General features: G+C 42.1%; 1 protein-coding gene across 1 annotated transcript in view; it reads right to left on the minus strand.

Annotated features, from left to right (window-relative positions):
• NOP58 (NOP58 ribonucleoprotein) overlaps positions 1–10,697 on the minus strand; it is a gene marked incomplete at its 5' end in the record, with an annotated part of 21,126 nt that extends 10,429 nt beyond the window's left edge. The window contains 9 exons of the mRNA XM_010142974.1: positions 232–395; positions 1,051–1,177; positions 2,109–2,254; positions 3,144–3,278; positions 4,545–4,609; positions 5,753–5,889; positions 6,910–7,034; positions 8,822–8,874; positions 10,615–10,697. Coding sequence (XP_010141276.1) covers positions 232–395; positions 1,051–1,177; positions 2,109–2,254; positions 3,144–3,278; positions 4,545–4,609; positions 5,753–5,889; positions 6,910–7,034; positions 8,822–8,874; positions 10,615–10,697 — 1,035 coding nt within the window. The remainder of the gene's footprint in view (positions 1–231; positions 396–1,050; positions 1,178–2,108; positions 2,255–3,143; positions 3,279–4,544; positions 4,610–5,752; positions 5,890–6,909; positions 7,035–8,821; positions 8,875–10,614) is intronic.
• Between the last annotated feature and the right edge of the window lie 3,397 nt (positions 10,698–14,094).

Here is a 14,094-nt window from a genome sequence, read left to right on the forward strand (position 1 = left end):
GAATGCACCTGTTATTACTCAGCTGTGTTGAACAGATAATCCCATTTGCTTTTTCAAACAAGAATGAATGACATCCAAATATTTGTGGGACAGCGGCATGTTCCACGTAACCATGAAGCAATACAGTAAAGCAAGCCATGAAAACACCCTCTCTGTGAAGTGCAAGCCATCTCATCAATAGTTACTCATGGTCTGGTAAAAGCTGAGCTGGTTAACAATTCTGCAACTCACCTTGCCTTTGTTTTTGGCATTGGTTTGACCTACTAGGGACGCATGATAGATAAGGCCAAATTTAGGTGTGTCCCGTTTAGTCTTCAGTGCTCTGAACAGCGCCTTCTCAGCACCCAGTAACTGAACTGTTGAAGCTGGATGCTTTGCCAGATTCAAGAGAGAACCTAGATGGAAATGACAGCAATAATAATTGGTCAGAGCAGCAGCTAGATAAGCAGGAGGTTATATTCCCAAGCTACTGAAAAGGAGGAAGCTCAGAACCATCTATTTCTATGACAGCTGTTTCATGTTCATTTCCTGAAGGACAGGTAAGCCATTTCAGTCTATCATACTTCAACTAACTGTCCTGGTTTAATTTCAGCAACAGGAAAGAAGGCTGACTCAATAAAACATGTTCCACTAGAGTAATGCCTACTCCTGACCAAGTCTGGCAGCAAGAACATGTCATCACAGACATGTGACTAGTGAAACAAGGCTGCTACCTTGACTATAGCCAGTTTGACTACAAAAGCCTAATACCAGTTTGTCAGCATTTCACCTCAGAAGTGACTGGATTATCAGCACGCAACTCAGTAAGTGTCTCAGAAGAGGTAGTGACTTAAGTTGCCCTCATATTCCAAAAAAGATTTCAGGCCAACTGAGAACAACATCATCACAGACACTACCAAGCTCATGCTATTATTCTCAGATTCCTCAAGATCTACCTTTTCCCTCTTTACCATGAGCTGTTCATCAGGGCCTTTTTAGTTGATCAGTCACTCAGAAAAAAACCCTGAGGCGGTCATCCACGCTTTATTTACACTGGTTAGCGTAACCCACCTGCATGAGCAATGAGCCTTGCTCCAACCAGTTCACCCACCATGACGGTGAGATTAGGAGCAATGGCCATCATTCTGTTCTTCAGGTAGTCATACAGCTGTGTCCGATACTCAGAGATTTCAATGACCTGGCACAGACAGAGTTTGGTTACAGGAATAGGTATTAGCTGACCAACAAATATTAAGAGCTATATATATCAAAATGAGGAAATGCTGAGAAATCCACTAACAAAGTGCAGACAGCCTAAAGCCAGAGTTATGGAACGCCTTATATAGGGCATGTATCCAAAGCAGGGCTCCATCCTCAAAGCATATCGGATTTGTATTGCTTATTCCCTTATGCAACTTATTTTCCCAGCAAAGCTCCTGATAAAGTTGCTGACAACGTGCCAAAGACAGCGAAGCAGAACAAAAATACTTAGTAAGGACATTTTCTTTAGGACAAAACTCCGGAACATTCAGTTTTCACATAAATCTTTGCCACCATTCTGTTGAAATGGGATAAATGCTCTTTACTTGTTCCATACAAATACACACAATTAAAATGCATATAAAAGCAGCCCTGTCTAGACCAAGAACAGGAACTCCTAATGCTGCCACTCCCTGGTAAAGTCACAAAGGGATCCAGTTGGCACCATTGTATGTGAACTCCTTCTTACTTTCAATCTGGATGAAAGCAGGATAGGGCTCCTAATTCTTCTGGGGCCTCAGTGCTCCACTTTTAACCCAGGGTTTCCCACCTAGCTTCAGAAGTGACAGATCAAAAAGAGGCTATACAGTGCCATTCTCAAAAAATTAAAAGCACAGCGGCACCAAAATCCCTCCCAAAAGTAAGACTGCCACTTTTGGAAGACTGTGCAGATACTGAGAGTCTGAGATGGCTCAGATGAGGTAGTGACTGTGCACCCTCATGTCTGTACATCAGGAAAGCAACTATACAGGAATCATCACTGCCACCCCAACTGTGTTAGAAATGCCCTGTGAAAGCCTCTCCTTGGTAGGAGAGGCTCTAATATGGCTAAAGTGGAGTCCCATTGCTATTCATCCATGTGTACATACCTGATCACAGAGATGGATTATGTTGTTTATATCTTCTTCTGATACTTCTGTCCCCATGGAAATCTCAGCAGCAGCCTTCACATCCTCTTCGATCTCCTCTGGTAGGATGTCAGAAACGTCAGAGGAGGCAAAATTGCTTCTGTCTCCTGCAGGGGACAGATGAAAGCATGTTTGTGCTGGGGGTGAGATGAACTAGTTAAAAAAAAAAGCACAGAAACAAAGATAAAAGGCCAAAATAACAACAGAGAGTCAAGTTTGCCATCATCCTATTGCAAACTCCCAAAATACATGTCAATGTTCTGACTTCATACTAGCTGAGAATGGTTGGAAATATTAAATTTGAACCTAGAAAAAAAGCCCTTATTCTGTAACACCGTATTTCACCTTTTCAGTAGCTGCTTGCTGAAAAATTTTCAGCAAAAAGATTACAAGGAAGAATTCCAGGAAGTAAGCAGGCGTCTACCACTAAGCAAACCTGTGTAATTCTTCCTACAACTGGGAAAAAAGCTCCTTAAAACCACAAGTCTCCCTCTGGACTGCAAACTTCCATTATTTAAAAAAAAAACCAAAAAACAACCAATATCAATACAGAGCACATGCCTAAGAGCTGAGGCAAGTGTTCCAAATATTATAGTGGCCATTCTTTCTCCTCTTATGAATAATTATAGCAGTTGTTGTTGTCAAGAACACCTGCAAACAGGCAGCAATTCTCTTTACATTAGTTTTCGGCAGCTAATTTCCAAACTTGTATGCTGACTAACTATGATTCTAAGAAGATATGCTGGCGATTCATGAAAAACTGATTGGTGATATGGTATTAACTTTCTTTTAAGCTTCAAAATGGTAAATTGCATCAACATACAGATACAACATACACTACTTTTCTACTGGCCCTATTTATACTGCTGCTGAAGGCAGGTTTGTATACAGGATCATCATTAGCTGGATGAGCAAGTTGTCTACATATCAGTGCCATTAACGCATTGCATAGTAGCAAAGTGACATTCTCCAGGCTCATGGTTCCTCATTACTCACCAACTTTCCGCACACATTTACAATATGTTAGATTATCTGTGATGATTTTGCCCAGTTCAGGGAAGTGCCAACCATACCATTCTCTACAGCGCATGATGTAGTTATTCAGTTCTTTGTCCAAGTCGTCAAGAAGTGCTATGAGAAAGAAGAATGGACTTTTTTTTCTAAAAAGGTAATCTAAAAATAGAAAACTATTTAATAAAGAAATCCAAGTAGTGTAAAGGGAGATAAACTGCAGTATTTTATCCCATACAGGCTGTAATGAACATTGCAAGTCTTTACTTTTCAGATAACTGAATAATCCCAGACCCATTATTATGGAAATATTAGAACTGCCATGTGTGTGGCCTAAAAGTTTCATCACTGAGACTGTCTTGGACAGACTCCTATAACAGCTGCAAAGCCCAGTCCCCCAAAAGAGGAGTAGCAGCCAGTTATTATTACTCTTAGCCAAAGTGCTACACACAGGAGTGATGTAAAACTTACCTAATAAACTTTAAGGAAAAAGATTTTAATGGCAAGAAACTCATCTTGCATTCAATTACTTGATTTAAAAGACTGTATTAAGCCCTTTAGTTGCCTTTATAATATAAATATACCAAGCAAATCCAACAGACTCACCATTTACCAGATATGATCGATAACCGGATTTACAACATAAGAGTGTAACACCCACAGCATATATTGCTACAGAACCCTGCGGCTAAAATATTTCCTGCTAACGCAATAACATTTCCATCTGTTGTCTCAGTGGTAGTGACGAAGGAACTGAATTAAATCATTAATTTCAGCTTAACTATGTTTCATCATTGACAACAGTCTGGGAATTAATATTCCAAGCAGGATTCCTCACCACTGTTTTACAGCAAGCACGCCGATTTTGATGTGGATGTCTTCAAAGCAAAAATGAGGAATGGGCTTTCCTAGCTACATTTACATTTTCAGTTTGTTTTACATTAAGAAGGAAGAAGATGGATTGCAGCATTACACACTGCAGTGGGTTTTACATGCCTAACCTAACAGTTTATTTCTACACTGCCCCCCATGTAAGATACCACCAAAATGAAGGGTCAGAAAATCCTGTCCTGTGGGGCCCACTCTCCCAACACTACTCAAAAAGGAGGCACGTTGGGAAGTGAATTCCTCAGAGGACTGAACTAACACTGCCTGTATTTGAGCTAAGAAAAAGCGGACACCAGTTTACTGTATAAGCCTAAAAATGTTCCTTCTTGTGGAAAATCCTATTAAGGAAACACAGCTTATGCCTAACTGAATGCCAGTGCCCAATTTACTAAAACATGCTAGGAGGAAGTTGACAGCAGTACTTTACTGTAAGCAGTGTAAAGAAGACAACTATCCTAAGTCAAATCCATTAATAATTTGAACTCCAAACGTACTTACAAATTGCCTGGATAATCATGGTATCTACTTTGTCTGGGCTGAATTTCAACTTGTATCGGGAAAGGCTGAGGAGACAGAAATACAGTTTCATCAGCACCCTGACACATTGCTGCAGAGTATGACCCACCTGCTCCTATTTTACATGAATATAGCTGTCCATACATTCATTCATACCAGCTCAGTATTATGCCACTGACTGCTCTCAGTTGTGGCCAGAAGACACATCGACACAAGTTTCACAACAGCTCTGACACGTGAACATGCAGCACACACTCCGTGACCAGGATGAAAGTGAAAGTTAAGGCAATCTGTACCACGAGCAGCATGTACATGAGTGCTGTGGCAGGAAATTGGTTGTTGGCTTCCTTCTGCATGGTTCTCCGCAAAATGTACTTGTCAACAGCACTTCCAGTTTGGCAGCGGCTAGAGACAATCCACAAAATAGTACCTACCCAGCAGCAAATATCAGCAACACTAATGTGAAGCAGCAGAAGAACTTTCTGGAACAGATTCTCACTGTCTGAGAAAGCCTATTACCATCTGGCTTTAATGTATGCTACAGTGAAAGACACTTGATATCAATGGGCACTTGCATCTTCGTGGTCCTTTTTCAATATTAACGTCCATTTTCTAAGCAAACACAAATCTATTTTTAAGGAATTGGCTACAGCAAAGCAGTTCTGTAACTTGCCAGTGGCTCATGGACAGGATGAACTCATGTCTGAATATGGATTAGAAGTTACACAAGAATGAATGCTCGACCCCATACTGATTCAATAACTTTGTTTTAAACATTGCTCCACTAAACCTAAAAGGAAGCAATAGCAAGACGGGAAGACAACTCTGCCTTTAACATGCACTACCTGAGTATTTATTCTGGCATAAATTGGCAAATCACGGTCTTCACCTTGTCTCTCAGTGGCAATGGACTTTTAAATGACCTGTTTGACTGCTAGAGACATTTCAAACCAAATCCTCAAGTACATAACACGCAAAGAAAAGCTATCAAATTCAACTTCAGGTGAAGGCAAAGCCTTTTGCTAATGAAACTTTCCTTCATGAAACGAGATTTCAGATACAAGCGTGTCTTGACTTACAGAGTATGAGACCATGACACATACTCAGAGACACTTCAAGCAACACAGCACAGTCAAGAACACAGAAGTTGGGCAGACATGGGATGAAATACAGCTGTTCTAGGAACTCACCTGTGTGCCAGACCCAGACACATGGCTGCCATCTCCCGAGAAGGGAGACCTGTAATAAGCCCTTCAATCTGTGAGCGAATTCCTCTCATCAGCTCTATAACCATGGGGCTGTGTATACAACTCAAATTCAGCTTGTCCTGTAGGGTGGAAATCAATGGTCCAAAGTCAGGCACAACAGTGACGCTCCTCTAAAGTTCTTCTTCCAGTAGCCTTATCTCATTATACCTGGTTTTTCCACTGCAATTCTGTGATTACGCAAGTTTCAGTCAGCTTTGATGCTCAAGGCAGCCCCAGTTCTCCACAGCGTTAACAATTCCAGTTTGAAGAGGAGATTTATAATTAATGCTCTATCTGCTACATAGACACTGGAACCAAAGATTCAAGATTTTGCAGTTTGCTAAAAACAGTTTGGCCACAGAGAAAAAATTCAGAGGTAGAGGGTTGGGGAATTTGGGTCTTCTTCAGAGAAGAAAACCAAATAATCAGTTCAGAGTCCTTGGTATTATTCACTTCAACACTAAATCCTCCTGATTTTGCAGCATACACCAGTCTTAAGACAGCATGAGGAGGTGGTCAGAATAAAAACCAGGGAGCAACTGGACACAAGATGGGAGTCTGGTATTAGACACCTAGGAGACACTGGAGAAAGCAGTCCGCCTCTACCGTACTTCCTCCGTCCTTTGGCAGGCAAGGACTGAAGGATGTGCACAACTGCTTGTAAACTGAGGAAGGCAGAACAGTGCAGAATCTCAACAAGACAGTATGTCATCACCCCACTACTGCTGCATCTCTTAGTGAGGAATAACCATGTCCGCCTGGCTGGTTTTTCAATAGGTTTCTCCCCCAACTCTTTTTCTGGGTGGGATCGTCAGGCAAATTCATTTTTTAATCTGCTGGGTTTCTAAACAATATTTAAGAGAGCAATCAAGCAAGCCTGAACACCTCAGTGCACTTTTACTACACCATTCACTTGTGTACTCAAGGTGACAGCTTCCCAGCATACATGCAGAATACATTTGATCATAAGGATTAGATACCTTCTGCAATGCAAACAGCATCAGCAGTATAATCCATTGCTAATTGCAAAATCTCTGAAACCTGACTGTAAGATTTCAGTAGCATGAGACAAAAGGAAGAATGGCAAAATGAGTTAGCACCTTTATGACACCTCCAAGCTTGGCATCTGCTACAGCCAACTGTTCGTGGGCATCTTTTGCCACTACCTTCTTGAGAATTTTCTTCAAGTTCTTGCTGAGCTTGCCTTCTACAAGAGCTGTGGATGCTGCATAAAAACAAAAAGACTAAAGATGCAGTTTCTTTCACCTCCTAAAACCTGTAAAAATAGTACTCCTAACTTTGTATTTTTATTTTGACGTCCCACAGTAGCTCTAGTCTGAGCTGCAATACTACTTCACCAAGCAGCAGTTAAAATCGAAATAGAAGAAAATTACATACTTGCTCCTTTGGAAGCCTAAATCAAAAACCCATCTCCCCGTTTCCTCTCCTTTCTCCGTGTGGTTTCAGTTCTATTTCTGTCAACTTTGTTTAAGGATCTAGAGATGTATATGTATGCCATATGCTTTAGATATATGTTTAACATTTCTGAAGGCAAGGTTATATGAGAACATTTTGTGTATCATCTAATTAACAAAACATTTTCCAGGTCTCTTAGTCAGCAACCATATCCTAAATTGAGTAATGGCTTATTTGCATTCTCTGATGATGATCACGTACTATCTAAAGCCCCACAAACAATGATGCCAAACACACTGACTGGGCAGTCAGACATGGACCCTTCTAAGATTGCATGTAGACTGAAAAATTTTAAAAGGATGCTCTTCATTTTAAGTGTTAATACATCTGTAAAAGCTTTACAATCCCACACAATATATTTTAAGCAGGCACTTATACAACTCTCTTTGTGGGTCACCTCTGTGCTCCACTGAACTTCTGTGATTCATGCAACACCTTCATCACAATAAATAAGAGCAGAAGCCAGTAATTTTTGACTTCCAGAACCTTAACGAAATGTACACGTCAAATCTAAGTGCTGTGATGAGTTTCCTCTCAACCTTTCTACATGGAGATAGATTTCCACCTTTCAAGCTGGCCTAACTCACTTAAAACAGCCACATACATAGACTCTACTTCAAAATAAACGTGACATAGGTAGTCTGAAAAATCTCTCCCATTTTACGGATAAGTAAACTTGAAGCAAAGCCACAGAAGTTTTTGGGTGTTGTTGTTTATTTAACATATGCAAAAGCAACATAGTCAAAAAAAGCAACAACAGGGAGAGAAATACACAGCAACTTCTATCTCTGTTTCATTTCCATCTATGTACAATGGTGGTGTCTCCATTCTTACGTCCTTATCTTCTTTTATAGGCTATCCTCTAACACAGCAGAATATGAAGATCCATTCTCCAGTCATAAAAGTGACGTGGAAAATCCACCTACTGATGTCATTCAGCACACTCAGCAGTAATAGTCACATGTCTGAACGATTAGCTAGAACTTTTATAATTTCTGTTCAAACTACTCCACAAAATCAAGCATTTAAGTGTGAATTAGTTACAATTACTCAATAAAAGGCTCCTGAATTTCTTTTAAATGTAATAGAGGCTTTTTTTTATGCTAAATAGCCACAGACATAATATGCATCTATAAAACAAGGGCATCTGCCATAATATATGTACTCTGATAGCTGCCTGTTGTCTCAGTGGTAGTGACGAAATGTTGACTCAGATCAGCTATACTCAGCTTCAACAAGGATACATCACGGACCACAGGCTACACATATCGGTCAAAACATTCTACATGGTGCTCATTAGTGAGCTGCTTGGGAAACAAGCACAGAGGGAAAAAAATAGGCTTCATTACATCCCTACTGCACTATAGACTGGACAGATGACCTCATAAAACAACAGAGACAGTTGACTTTGAAAAATTTGTAATTTAAAAACTAAACAAAGAAAGAGACCAGGGACAGAGATAAGTAATGAACAAATCACTGTGTGACAAGAATTTTTTTTTTTTGTTATTCTAAGAATGGCGTTAAGTCACTTACCAGCAAGTGCTTCTGTTGTATCCTGAAATTTCTCAAAGTGTTTCAGCTTTACTCTACAGAAGAAAAACACAAGTGTGTAAACAAATGTACATAAACCGGATGCTGGAACAATTTTACTTTTTCCCTGCCTCTGCTGTTATAGTTCCCCTCCTTTCCCTAAGACTGCAGGAGAGTAGAGATCAATATTCAGATCGTCAAAAAGGAATTGCACTAAACCTGCTGATTAAGTATGACTCATGTGACTTTTCAGCTAGGCCTCACATATTTTAATTTAAAAAAATTTAAAAAGCAATTTTGATTTAGTATTTCTAGGATCCACATAATCAGAAAACCTAAGATTTGTTTTTATCTTATAGTTCACATTCAAAGACGGACACCATCCATTTAAATTTCAACACTGCACCCTGATTAACTAGTTGTCACTGATGATTGACTGACGATAGCATCTTCCCACTCATCTTCAAAAGGGAACCTTCTGCCTCTGGAATGCATAGCCTGCACAGCTCAGATTTAATCAAGCTTTTCAACCAAATGCATCTTCAAAGACTTTAAAAATGAACAGATTCATTGCCCATGGATCCTAAAGTCCTCCCTTATAATGAGATGTTAGAATACAACTTCTGGGCTGAGCTTAAAACAAACAACAGAAAATTATTCTGTGCCACAACTGCTGACTAGAGCCAAAAATCACATGAACAGCATTTAACCACACTGTGGCAGCGATTCCTAGGCCCAGCTTCCCTCTCCTCTCACACAGTCTGTGGTGTTGATACCTAGAGTTACAGTTAAGAAGCTATCTCAATCCAGTAAATTCCTTGTCAGGGACACGCATTTGACTAATCCAGTTCTGAATAACCACTGCTCTTTGTGAGTCAAGTATCTGCAAAAGAAGCAAGGTCACAGATAAAGCTAAAGGCTTGACTTAAGCACTCAGAGAGACAAACAGAAGCTCCAGGCTTATACTGATGCTTTTTCAGAAATGGAGGAGAGAGAGGAATTATTTGATCATAGTAGAGATGCATTAAGAGCCACATCTTGTCTAGCAAGCGGCCAACGTGATGTCTCCAAGACAAGATTAACACCACTACTAGCAGACAGATGTGGGGTATTTCAGCCTCTCCTCTAAACACTGTTATAGTGCAGGATAAATCCAAATCACAAGGCAGAGCTTATTCAGAGGTATCTGTTACAACCAAGCTGGTTAGAAGTCTTCCAGTAAAAACAGCCTAGACAGACTTTGAAGGAATCCATCACTGTCTCCAGCTTTAGGGCAATCTGCTAGAAAGGACAGCTTGGTCAGAGGACTCTGCAATCCCTGTGCAGCTGCTTAGTGGTGCTATCTCTCACTGATGGCATGGGCAACAACACTAACTCTCAACTCACAGTGAGCCACACACTATTAGCTTCGGTTGGATTATGGGGTTTCTTTTAAGCATTTCGTGTGAGCACAAAAACCTGTCATTTCAGCCAGTTCTGACAGTACAAGTTCAGATGTTCTCGTAAAAGCACACAGATCTCCTTAAATTATTGTTCAATTTTTTGCTTCAGCAACACACAGTAACAACTTCTGTAGCTTATTTACACTGCAAGAAAAAAAGTTTTCTTTCACTTTGATATTCCATTTTAAGTTTCTCCAAGTATCTAACTTCATGTTATCACTGTTCACAGATTTTAGGTTTTACAATATTGAAAGATAAAATTCAATACTTCTTTCTGAACCTCAGATGTGCATAACTACAGGCAGTCATGTCCTTCCAAAAGTCAGGCTGTTATGACCACATAAAGCTGCTTACATTTTGTTTGCCTTTTCAGGAGTTTCAAATTCCTTCCATAAACTGTCAACTTCTTGGAGCTTTTTCTCATTCAGAACCTGTAAAGGAAAAGAAAAAACCCAACAATATAAAAACCACCACAACAAAACCAAACAAACAGAAAACCCCCAAATCCACACAACTACATTTAAAGCACTTCTGAATAACCTTCAACCCTGTATCCAGCAGAGAAGACCTGAAGCTATCCAACCACTGGAATTTAATACTAAACAAACTCAATTTTGTGATCTCCAATTTCATCATTCTCTCTCAGCAGCTTTATCCTGCTCATATACACACAGTATTACAGTGTTTTTACTTTCAACTGAATGACAGAGGTTGCTCAGTAATGCTCAGTCCTTCTGAACCTGCACAAAGTAAAACCTTCTCCTTGTTTATCCAAACCAGGCTTGGTCCACCTCCTCTACAGAGCTCACTCACAACCCCAGCGACCCAAAACCAAACCTGCCACTACTTTGGGAAAATACAAACATGTCTGGGATGCCTAACAGGAAGGAGTGATCCCATGAGTTATGTTCATTAATCTGAGCTACCCCAAGGATGAAAAAGAACATCTCTATAAAGATGACTTTTCGCCACAGCTTGGTAAATAACTGAGCCAAGAATTACCTAAGAGGCAGCAATGGCTTAAACCCATCTCTGCACAAAAGGAGATTACCCCCCGCACTATTTTTTTTAAACGGCACAAGATTACAATCAAAGCCCTAGAGTCTACGTACACTTCACAAAATGCCAAGTGTACTGCAAACTCCTAGCAAAGTGCTCAGGGGAACAGTACAGTCAAGATCTTAGCAACATTATGTTCTTTACACCTCAGTCTTGCAGTTTTGTCCCCACAATGCACACGCAACACAACTGCATCTTGACTTGGTGCAGTGCAGAAATAGTTTTAGAGATTATGAGATTTTGCTCCCCTGCAAATTTTTAAACCCTGGTCAAAACCCTGTCTTTTTAAAATCAAATTAGTAGCTGAGCAAATAAACAGTTACTCATTTCCCACAGAACTCTAGGCACAGAAGAACCTTGGGACAACTCTTTCTTCCCTCAACCTGCTGGTTCTTTCCTTCAATTCATTTCATACTCTAAGGCCTACAGAATTTTCAGCCTCTCTAAACAGACACGAGCGCATAGAGAAAAATAAAGACAGAGAAGCTGCTAAGTCAAGGCTGTTAGCACTTAGAAATTACACGTTTATGGATATTTTGTGTTCTAGATAGTAAGACTCATCAGAAAAAACCTTCCAAGATCTAAACCATGGGTATGCCCCATTTAGACTGTTACTATTTAGACTGTTTGCTCCTCTGGTGGAACCCACACTTAGAAAATAATATCCAAGAGCTACACTGCTTGCAGAAGACAACAGTCCTTGATCACCAAAGCTTGAACGCAGATCATAGTTATGCTGGCAATGGACATCTGTGCGCACTGCTGAAAACTCAATGGGCCGCCATGACTGTCTTCCAAAACTCAAAAGCACAAAGTCTGTTCAATCCTTAAGTAACTAAAAAACCCCAAACCCATACCACACCCCCCCAATCCCTCAAAAATCCAGCAGTGACAATCTTGAGAAATTGCTTTAAAAAGACAAAAGTTAAACTCTGCAGAGAATATTTTGATAGAGAATGACAAACAAACATAACAATGACTTAAGTTTGCTCCTGCACAGCTACCGCATCTAGGAAAGGAAAGCTATGTGACTGAGAGCCTTGCCCCGCAGATGTTCACTGGGGCTGGGGCTTGCCGTGCCTGGCCTTGGCAGCTGCAAACAGAATCATCATGGAAAACTAAAGCTTGTCTCAAACCATAAATTTTGATAAAATACTACTTCTGCTCAGTTCCAGGAGACAGCTTTCACGTCTCTGCCAATCCAGCCCCGGTACCATGGGCAGCCCAGCCCACTGCTGGTCCCAGGAGCAGATGTTTCACGGGCTGCCTCGGAATGCTGCTCCTTGATGCCTGGTGCCCTCTAGCAGCTCCTCACACACACCACAGTCAGAGAGCACCACCCCCCAAGCCCCGCTCCAGAGAATGACACCTGCAGCAGAGACCCGCAGCACTTCTGCAGAGAGACTTCCTCATTCCTCTTCATGTGCCTTCTCCTACCTTTGCTTTATGCCTACCCTGCTTTCAGAAATTAAAATATGGTTTATTTCTATCCCCTCCTGGCTTCTGTGAAAGGTTAAAAGGCCTTGGCTCACTGGACAAGAGATCCGAGCTTACTCAAGAGGTAACTTTTTTTTTAAGTAACTCAGAAGGTGCAGGCTAATAGGCTGGTGTGACCCTCCAGGCAGCAAAATCTTCAGGAAGCCTGCTGTAAGTGTTAGTTCCCCAGGTATAAGGGGCTGGGCAGGGAGGGCGGGTGCGTGTGTGGCACCGAACAGATGCTACCTGCTTTTAGAAGTATTTCTGCCTTCTCCCTGATATTTACTTCTTGAAATCTTCTTCGCCTGAGTTGCACAGCTACATGTCAATAAGGAGGAAAAGTTTCAGGGCAGATAAAGAAAACACAGTGCTCTGTAGAACCCCAAGCTTGCAGCTCTGCAGCAGGCCAGGGGAAAAGAGACCAGCACCTTGCTCTCTTTGTACCTGCACTTTTGTTCACACAAGCCAAACCCAGAAAGAAAAAGACTAAGCTCGGGGGAAAAAATACAAGTGTTACAGTCAAACTCTACGAGCAAGCTGGTGGAACTGTACAGGCATCAACACCGGAACAAAGAGAACAAGCCAGAAGGAAGCATGGCACTCTAGCAGCTCTAGTTTCGACTTGTTCAAACCACGATGAAACTGCAACCTTTGTGCTGCTAAGGTGTCATTAAGAGGCTGGCAGAGCCCTGTGAAGCCATCTGTTCCTCCCAGCCCACGCTCTCAGCTGAACAAGAGAAGTCGGGCCACACTCTGTAGGCGCAGGCATGCTCACCCTGCCCGCATCCTCAGCCAGCAGTGACCAAGCCGCCTGCCGAAACACACTCCGGCCAAGGCACCCTGCACTCCTACCTGGGCACACGCTGCCACACATCCCTCCTGCATCCACAAGGTTTCGCTGGAACGAAAGCACACCTCCGAGGACTTCAAACGGAGCCTGGCCACGGGTACGCGCCCTCCGACCAAATACACCCCTACAGGGTGAGGGAAATGAGCGCCACTGGCGATGCTTCGCCAGACCACGAAGGCAAGCCCCCTTCCTCCCCCCAGGCACCTTCAGGCTCCTGCTGCAGACCTCCCTCACAGCACGGCCTCTCTGCTCTCGGTACGGGTCACAGCCCTCACTCCTGCCCGGCCCCGGTAGCACCGCACATGGCAACCGCCCGGAGTAACTCTCGGAGGAGCCGCCCGGGGCAGGGCCACCAGCACACACACACCCCGCCTCGAACACGTTCCCCACTCCCCGCTGCGGAACGCTTCCCCGCAAGACGGCAGCCGTCCCCCGGCACCGAGACCGAC

This window comes from Buceros rhinoceros, unplaced genomic scaffold, assembly GCF_000710305.1.
Source record: "Buceros rhinoceros silvestris isolate BGI_N320 unplaced genomic scaffold, ASM71030v1 scaffold27419, whole genome shotgun sequence".
Taxonomy (NCBI): domain Eukaryota; kingdom Metazoa; phylum Chordata; class Aves; order Bucerotiformes; family Bucerotidae; genus Buceros; species Buceros rhinoceros.